Source organism: Cucurbita moschata, unplaced genomic scaffold (genome assembly GCF_002738365.1).
Source record: "Cucurbita moschata cultivar Rifu unplaced genomic scaffold, Cmos_1.0 Cmo_Scf00026, whole genome shotgun sequence".
Taxonomy (NCBI): domain Eukaryota; kingdom Viridiplantae; phylum Streptophyta; class Magnoliopsida; order Cucurbitales; family Cucurbitaceae; genus Cucurbita; species Cucurbita moschata.
In genome coordinates, this window is record NW_019268542.1 from 2,840,545 (window position 1) to 2,850,431 (window position 9,887).

Genomic DNA, 9,887 nt, shown 5'->3' on the forward strand with positions numbered 1-9,887 from the left:
TTGTCAACAGTATTACAATCAACTTGAATACAGTTCAATAGGTTGATATATATATATATATATATATATATATATATATATATATATATATATATATATATATATATATATATAATTGTCAACAGTATTACAATCAACTTGAATACAGTTTAATAGGTTGATATATATATATATATATATATATATATATATATAGATATATAGATATATATATATATATATATAAAAAGATAATTGATAAATTTTGTTTAACCTTGACTCCTAAAGCACTCGTGACCTCTACATGGGTTCTACTTAATAACATCGTTTTCATTACTTGGGTTTAGGCACCAACTTGGTTCTTGTTGGTTGTATCGGTCGTACATGTTTGTATCGTTACGATTATTTGAGGTCAAAGCTTCACCGTGTGACAACAAAGATTGAAAATCTGCAAACGAAAATGATATTTATACATATGATATGATAGCGAAGAAGTGATAGCAAAAAATTAGTTGCAATACCTTCTAACGTGAAATCATAGCCTTGATATCCATCAAAGCCTGTTTGGGGTAGCACATGGCTATCACTTATAATAATTTGTGGGTTGCCAACCTCAAGGGTTTGATAACAAGTAGTAGGAGAGTCACATTCCAAAGCATTATCAACCATTGCCTTCCATGTCTTGTTTGGAACTTTATTACCAAGCAACTACCATGCATGCAAATGAAATTAGTGTTTGAAATGAAGTAATTAAGGATGGTAAATTTTTGTAGCTACCTTTCTTAGAGAGCGAGAATCCTTTTTATAAGCGTTTTTGAATTCCTCCACACTTTTGATACCTTTGGACGATAAGCTCTTGTGATATTTACCGTCTTTTCCTATCCCTTTGAGTCTCCATACTTCATCTTCTCCCTTTGGTGGATGGTTCTTCTTGATTACTGATATTTCAAGTCGAGTGTTAAAATATTGATATAATTACGTTTACGAAGAAAGAAACGGGATACCTTGTCCACGGTTATCCATGACTCTAAAAGGTTTCGATATAGCTTCTCCGATTCTCGGGTACTTGGCTAAAATATCATTATCAATGATCCTTACTCCCAATCGAAACGTTTTCGACCGCCTCCAGCTTGAGTTGTCGGTGAATCTCAAATGTTTGATGACCGCAACTCCGTTTTCCAGACCAACCCTAAGATCGTTACCAACAAGTAAAGGTCTTTTTCCCTCTCTTTCAATCAAAATGCCTTTCTTGAATTCGTCAACACTCCAATGAACTTCGTCGTCTCTTTGGGTAGAGTCGAATTCTCCATCAATGACGACGAACTCAATCAGGGCTGATAATAAAGGATCAGTCGGGTCGATGTCGTTGCAGTTGGTGGGATCAAATAGCGCAATTCGTAGTGGCTCACCGTTCTCGGCTTCGACGTCGTCGTTGGTGAAAATAACGGGGGGAATCTTGTTCATGAAACGTAACTTCAGCTTCACTGTTCTAGATTCACCAACATCTTCTTCTCCCGTTTGATAGTTAACAGTTAATGATCTAACAAATGAACTAGGTAAGTGATTTTAACCATTTCAAAATCAAGATAAGACTCGAGAAAAAATCAACCTAGAAGATGATTGATCCAATATAAGGTAAGGCTCAACCGTCTTCTCCACCGCATCACGAACCTCAAAAAAAAAATGAGTTTAGTTCTAACTTTGGAAAGACTAAAAGATGGAAAAGAAAAGAGAGAGAGGGGTTTGAAAGTACCATAACGCGAAGGAGAGTTTCAATAACAAACCCATATTTATCATAAAAACCCTTATCTTCATTGACAGATTCACCTCTAAACCTGAGAAAAAAAACCCAAATCAAGGTGTTAAAATCAAACCCAGAAAGAAAAAACATTAAAAAAAAGTTCAAAACTTCAAACCCGAATCAAAAGCTTCAAAACCGAGAAGAAAAAATGTCAAAACTTGAGAAACATAAGTGGGATTGAAAGTGCAAGAAACATAGGTGAGATAAAAAATCCGAGAAATATAGGTGGGATCGAAAGTCCAGATCTAACGATACACCTATATTTCTTGCGGTTCTGTTTAACATGGTATGAAAGCATCATTCTTAACACGGATCCTCAAACCCTGAAGAAAAACATAAAAAAAAACTTCGAAACTTCAAAACGCAGAAGAAAAACGTCAAAATTTCAAAACCCAGATCATGATCCTCAAAACCAAGAAAAAATAAAAAAATAAAAAAAAAAGTTGAAAACTTTGAAGCCCCAAATGAAGATCCTCACAAACCCAGAAAAGGAAAAGAGTGGGAACACCTCTTGGGATCGTGCTGATGATCCCGAACATGAAATGGAAAGCCCCTCTTTGCCATACTCGATTGATCACACTATTATCAAAGTCTCAAACAAACAAACAAGTTGGGTGAGAAGTTGATTGGAAATGAGACTTATAGAGGTAGTTAAGGAAGTGAAACTTAGGGTTAAATTGTGTTCCAATTTCCATGGAAGGTACGAGGAAACATCCTTCGACCCCAAAGCGTGTGTGTCGCGAGAAATTGGAAGCAAGTGGAGGGGACGACTTGGGTCTTCTTTTCCTCTAAAGATAAAACCATGTTTAACCTCTAGTACCCGAATTTTTTAGATAAATAAATAAATAAAATAAAAATAACAACATAGGGGCAAAAGGGTCATTTTGCCCTTGCTCTTAGACCCGGGTCTAGTTGTTTGGGCTCCAAGAAGAAAGAGAATAGAAAAGGAAAAGAGAGAGAAAGAGGAGAAAGGAGAAGAAGTTAGGGTTTTGGGAGAGAGGAAGAGCATAGATGATGATGCCGTTTGAGATCGAAACCAAGGTAAAAAACTTCCAAGCAATACTTCTCCCGGTGTTGGGAAAGGAGTTTGGGTGGTGGATTCACACATTCCGGCAAGAAAATCCAAGAACGGACAAAGTAAGGTTCCAAACATCTTGTTTTGATTTTATCTAGATCTGAGGAGTTTCTTGTGCGTTAGATATGGAGTTTTTGAGGTATGTGACTGAAATAAGATTCACACAGGTTTCTTGAAGTTCTTGGACGAGAATCAGACGAAAATCAGAGTTTAGTCCAACTTCGGGTAAACCGATCGAAAACAGAAAATATGAGTTTTTCTGTATCGTTGGACGGCCTTAACTCATCCTGTGTTCAAGAAAAAAAAAATTAAAGAAAAATATATTGTAGAAGTAGAATATGAGATCTACAATTTTCATGAAGAAACAATATGAATTACAGATTGAAAGATAAAAAAATCGGAAGAAAATACTTCGAAAATGCCAAAAACTCACGTTTATGGAAGATTTGGAAAAACGCACGAGGAGAGAGAGGAGGCCTTGCCGCCACACGTCGGCCGGCGTACGGAGAGCGTGGCAGGACCGACGAGGACACGTGGCGACCGCGGGTTGGGGAGGCGTGTCCCACTGGCTAGCGCGGATTCGGGTCAACCCGAGTCCGATCCGGCGCTTCGCACGCGAACCGGGAACCACGCGAACCGAACCGAACCGGCCGCTGGCCCACGACTGCGCGGGGAAGCCGCGCGTAAAACACCCTCCAGAGAGCGTGTAGGCGCGTGAGTGATCTTTTTCCCTCCGTTCGATTTCCGTTTGCTTGTTTTTCGCCCCGATTTCAACTCTGATCCTATTTTTATGTGAATTAGGACCTATCAAGAAAATTCCAGAATTTTTGGAACCTTTTCCGGCAAATAATTCGAGCTTGGGAAGGCACGCGTCGACCATGTAAGGATTTGGATTCCCACGAGTAGTACTTGTAGGAACCGCTAGGAACAAGCATGCATGCTACCACCCATTAACTTAGCTAGCCGAACCTAGTATATTAGTATGGAAACTGTGAAAATGATATGATTAAGGAAAGCTAGTTATGAAATGTTTATTAAATCTATTTGATTGAGATTCTGATAAAGTATGTACGCATGAGGAGGATGGAAAACTTGTGAAATCTGCGCTCCGGGTAAAGATGGACGTTATCTTCCCGTTGAGCATGTTTGTTAATATTGCATCAACTACTGCGTGTTAACTCTTATGCATGATGATTGCTTGTGTTATCTTTCTGGATGAATAGGAAGAAATTATGAGCTTAGATTAGGGTGCTTGTGACTAAGTAGGCTAGATGAGACCCTAGATTGGGGGAAACTCTAGAATACCGTGCAATTAGACCCGTGAAATGATTACCGGCGGATCCAGAACCCAAAATTCCAAACCCGATAGGTTTGTGAGACCAGACACGAGAATCCTATAGATACATGAATCCAAGTCTAAGCCACCAAGTTCAAAAAGAATAATAGGTCACCACGGTAACTGTAGGTAACCCGCTAGAGTTGAGCAGTGTAGAGAGTGTCATCAGAACCTCCATTTCCCTCTCTCCTCCGATACCGTACCGTCGAGACAGAGCTTCGGTACGGTGATCGTTGAGCTTTGCAGATCTGGATAGGGAAGTGTGACAGGAGCCTAGACCTAGTGGTGATAGCTAAGGGGTCTTTTGAACAAGACTCCTGGGCCGTAGAAACTCGTCCCTGAGCGGGGGACGTGGAGCCACTTAGGATGACTCAGTAGCTGACCGGCACACAGGGGGTCGAACCCTGTTTTGTGGATGTATGGTCCCGTGTGAGGGTCGTCAGTTAACCTCCACGAATGATGTTCTGAGAGAGAGTCATGTATTCAGATCCAACCATACGATCCCCTCAGATTTGCTTATGAGGTCGCGCCTCACCTCAAGACACTGATCATTTCACTACATTAAGATGGGCAAGCCTTTTATGATACAGAAAAGAGAGTTGTAGCTTAGATCACTCTCCTTAGAAACTCGAGAAAGACCGTGGATACCTATCAAGATAAGGATACGAAAAGAGCCTACAAGTAGGTAAACCCGAGAAAGACCGTGGATACCTATCAAGATAAGGATGCGAAAAGAGCCTACAAGTAGGTTGCTTACTAAGTATATTTTTATACTCACCCCTTTCTCCCCTTTTTTTTTTTCAGGTACCAGTCGATACGGGGAGGTGTTCGAGAGCTGCACTGTCACAGAGGGGTGTCGTTCCGGAGCGTCAATCCCTTGTCGGTCCTTTAGAGTCCTTTATCCGTTTTCATATTTAGAGTCTTTTGTATTTATTTTTACATTTGCAATTTCCTTTGTAATACTTTCAAAACAAATCTTCTTTTTCTTTTGTTTTAATTGAATGGTATTTTTATCTTTTTACTTTGCTTTTCTTTTATTTGTTTTCGATTTCGTCCTTTTAGTCACGATTTCGATTCTTCGAAGCTTCGAAAATCGGGTCGTGACATAACCATTACAATTTAGTTGACTTTCAATAGTCTAATTCAAACACTCTAATTCAATGACAAACAATCCTACAATGTTTTGTTTTTTTATGTTATTTTCTTATTCTTTCCATTTTCATTTTCTTCCGACAAAAATGTTTTTACTCACTCAATCATTTTCTAGCACGGACATCCATATCCTCAATCAAACCACATCATTCTCTAAATCAATACAAATCCTTAATAAAACCTTAATTATAATTTTATAACTTTTGTTTTTAAACGAGTTAAGTAACGTTCAAATTTAGCACCTAATACCCGGATGACATAGTCGCGTTATTTACTTCTCGCTTCTAAAAGGTAAAAACTATCCTCACCCCACAAACCAACACCAACAGTTTCAGTATATTTTGTTCTTACTGTTCCTAAAATTGAGCTACCGACTACAGGTGTACATGGTCCGGGTTGGGTCGGGTTAAGAGATTTTTTTTATCCATCCTAAAAGTTTGGGTTGGTTGTATCGGTAACCCAACTCAACCCAAAATTTTTCACAACTCAACCCAACCCTCTATTTTCGAGTTGGGTACGGGTTTATTTATCCACAATTTATAATTATTCGGATACAATCTTAAATAAAAATGTATTAAAAGTTCACAATCAAACACAAATCAATCTATAATTATTGACAAAAAAAAAATAAAAAAATAAAATAAATTCAATAAAAAATAAGGAACGAAAATGGTAACGTATCAACATAGTTCAACGTTATCATAAAACTAAAAACAACTAAATACCAAAAATAAAAAATATATAAATATATTTTGATTGAAATATGCTCATATATTAGGATTTAGAATATGCTTTTTAAAATTATTTATAATAAAAAGAAAACGTATGTATATGTATATGTATATATTAAAAATAATAAAATAACAAAATAATATAAAAGAAATAAAAATAATATAAACAAAATAATAATAAAAAAACATGTATTTGTGAAACCGACACTGGACATAGTACCACTATAGTAAGCCCATTAATATCAAAGGATTCTTAATATATTTTATATATCTTTATTTTGCTCGGGACAATTCAAAGGTTTTGCTCACGAACCCAAAATCGAACCGATTTAGTTTTTTAACCATTTTCGAGTCATTTTATCCTCTTGTTCTCTTTCGAATATGGTTTCAGTTCATTCATATATCTCTTCTTTACTCGGGTATCAAGATTTTCTTGTCATATAATAACTTCTAATCACTTTCAATTTTGTGTTAAACGTCCACAAAAGTGTAATTTTCTCTATTTAAAACCAAAAAAAAAAAATTATAAACATTATTTTTATATTTTACCAATTTTATAATTACAATTAACTTTTTATGATATTGTCATACTCGTAAACATTATAAAAATATCGATATCTCACTCGAAGTAAAAATATGTTTTATTATACCCTTAATTTAAATTTCTTAAAATCATAAAAACCCAAAAAAAAATAAAAAAAATAATAATTAAAAAAAAACATTAATTATATCACTATAGAAGAAAATAGATAAATGGTTGGATTTAATTTTTCTTTTATATATTTTAGTTAATTAATTGATATTTTTTAATTTGATTGTTCCTTGTGTGAAAACAAATAGCCTCCATGTTTGGATAAATTTTCATTTTGATTTTTATTCGATTATTAAAATAATTTATTTAATTTTCATTCATTAATAAATATATTATAAAATTTTAAATTTATTTAGTAATTAATATTAATAATTTTTCTAAAATAAATGATTTTAATAAAATTATTCAAATTTTTAATTGTAATTAATTGCTACCGTAATCAAATTAAATAATTTATTTACTTTATATATATATATATATATATATATATATATATATACATATATATATATATATGTATATATATATATATATATATATATATTTTTTTTTTTTTTTTTTACCATGTAAAACACATCTATTTTCCAAGGTTATTATCGTCTCCAGTTAAATTGACCCACCAATTCCCTTGTGATTTCTTGCATTTTCTACAAACAAAATTCCAAATATATATATATATTTCATTAAATTTTTTTAATTATTTTAATAAATTGTCGATATGAGTATAATTCTGTTAGGATCGCACAACAACGCACACACTAAATCTAAATGAACACCGAAGAACAGGATAGAGAAAAGGCAAGGAGAACTCTGGCTAAAAGATTTATATGGATGACTTCAAGTATGTACATTAAAAGAGAATACAGAAAAGTTCATCTTCAAAGCTAAGACAGGATATATATATATAATTCAGTTTACTATATTTAGCTTTACCAGATTTAACCATCTACTATATATATAGCTATTTACTATATATAGCTTTATCGGATATAGCTTTACCAAATATAGCTTTACTGAATATATATAGCCGTTGTCCAAACTATAAATAAGAGAGCAGACTCTATAACCTAACAATTCTCCCTCAGACTGATCCAGTCAACCAAGAATTTCATTATCAAACGATCGCTACACCATACCAATTAAGGTTTTGCATAACCTTAATTTTCCAACATTAACATATTTTGTCAACATGTCTGCTAGATTCTTTGCACCCTCTATCTTCTCCAAACACATATCACCTTCTTCCACTAACCTGCGAGCGAAATGGTATCGTCTTCTAATGTGTTTTGTCCTTGAGTGATAGACTGGGGTTTTCACCAACTGTATGGCACTCTGCCTATCTGTATAAAGGATCTTGTTGCACTGCTTCCTACCTAATTCTTCTAGATAGTATGTCATCCATATCATCTCCTTTCCAGCTTCAGCTATTGCCACGTACTCAGCTTCAATAGAGGAAAGAGCAACGCATTTCTGAAACTTGGACATCCAACTCACTACTGTTCCATCTATAGTGTAGATATATCCCAGATGTGCCCTTGCTAGAGTCTACATCTTCACTTAGATCAGCATCCACAAAACCTTGCAGAACTACTTTGCCATTGTCATAACAAAGTGAAGTATTGGATGTACCTCTTAGATATCTCAAAAGCCACTTCACAGCTTCCCAATGTTCTTTCTCTAGATTTGCCATGTACTTGCTAACAACTCCCACTGCATGTGTTATGTCAGGTCTAGTGCAGACCATAGCATACATCAAACTCCCAACTGCAGAAGCGTACGGAACTGATGCCATGTGCTCACGTTCCTCAACTGTCTTGGGAGATTGCCCGTTTGACAATTTAATATGATTTGCCAAGGGGGTAGTCCTGGGTTTAGCGTCATTCATCTTAAATTTGGACAACACCTTCTCAATGTACTGCTCTTGGGATAGATTTAATGTGCCAGCAGATCTATCTCGAGAAATCCTCATCCCAAGAATCTGCTTCGCTGCACCCAAATCTTTCATCTCAAATACTGAAGACAAGCTTGCCTTCAGGTGGTTTATCTCCCTCATACATGATTCAGCAATTAGTATATCATCCACATACAGGAGTAGAAATACATAAGACAGTGTATTTCTTAAGGTAGCAACACTGATCCTTTTCACTCCTGTGGAAACCACTCTTGCACATGAAGGAGTCAAACTTCTTGTACCATTGTCTCGGTGCTTGTTTCAGTCCATACAAGCTCTTATTGAGCTTATACACCATGTGCTCCTTGCCTGGAGCTACAAACCCTTCTGGTTGTTGCATATAGATCTCCTCATCTAGATCTCCATGTAAAAACGTCATTTTTACATCCATTTGCTCAAGGTGCAAATTCTCCGATGCAACAATACTCAGCAGAATCCGGATAGTAGTTAATTTCACAACTGGGGAAAAGATCTCAGCATAATCAATGCCTAAATTTCATCTTCGAAATTAATTTCCACCGAACTCAGTTGACTTACGATCATATTGAATTCATTTATATGGTCAACAACAGATCCAGCTTCAGACATCTGTAGATTGAACAATCTCTGCATCAAATACACGTTGTTCATAACCGACGGTTTTTCGTACATATTCGACAACGTCTTCAACTGACCTGACGTTGTCTTCTCCTTGATGACATTGAACGCCACGTTTCTGGATAGCGTCAACCGGATCATCCCTAAGGCTTTTTGATCCTTGAGCTTCCACTGCTCCGTAGTCATGGCATCCCGCATCACTCCCAACAGGGGTTCGTGAAGATTTTTCTAGTACAGATAATCTTCAATCTGCATCTTCCAGAAACGGAAATCGGATCCATCGAACTTCTCGATTCCAATCTTTGAACTTTCCATCTTCACAGATCGTGGTGAATTCCAACTTGGCTCTGATATCAGTTGTTGGGATCGATACCAGTTGTTAGCTCTGATACCAGTTTTTAGGATCGCACAACAACGCACACACTCGATCTAGATGAACACTAAAGAACAGGATAGAGAAAATGCAATGAGAACTCTGGCTAAAGAATTTATATTGATGACTTCAAGTATGTACGGTAAAAGAGAATACAGAAAAGTACATCTTCAAAGTTCTACCGGACGGGATATATATATAGTTTAGTTTACTATATATAGCTTTACCAGATTTAACCATCTATTATATATAGTTATTTACTATATATAGCTTTACTGAATATAGTTTTACCAAATATAG

The 9,887-nt window shown here is 35.8% G+C and overlaps 1 protein-coding gene across 2 annotated transcripts; it reads right to left on the reverse strand.

Moving 5' to 3' along the window:
• Positions 1 to 259: 259 nt before the first annotated feature.
• LOC111462098 (calmodulin-binding protein 60 A-like) lies at positions 260 to 2,356 on the reverse strand. 2 transcript variants are annotated; one of them, XM_023105781.1, is made up of 7 exons: positions 2,289 to 2,356; positions 1,733 to 1,814; positions 1,589 to 1,629; positions 984 to 1,519; positions 757 to 917; positions 501 to 687; positions 260 to 427 (listed from the first exon to the last, which is right to left on the reverse strand). In XM_023105781.1, exons 1-7 carry the CDS (start codon positions 2,342 to 2,344, stop codon positions 291 to 293), a joined length of 1,200 nt encoding a protein of 399 aa, XP_022961549.1. In that variant the 5' UTR covers positions 2,345 to 2,356; the 3' UTR covers positions 260 to 290. The 2 variants fall into 2 exon arrangements, with proteins under 2 accessions (XP_022961549.1, XP_022961548.1); XM_023105780.1 differs by having other exon boundaries at positions 1,589 to 1,650.
• Between the last annotated feature and the right edge of the window lie 7,531 nt (positions 2,357 to 9,887).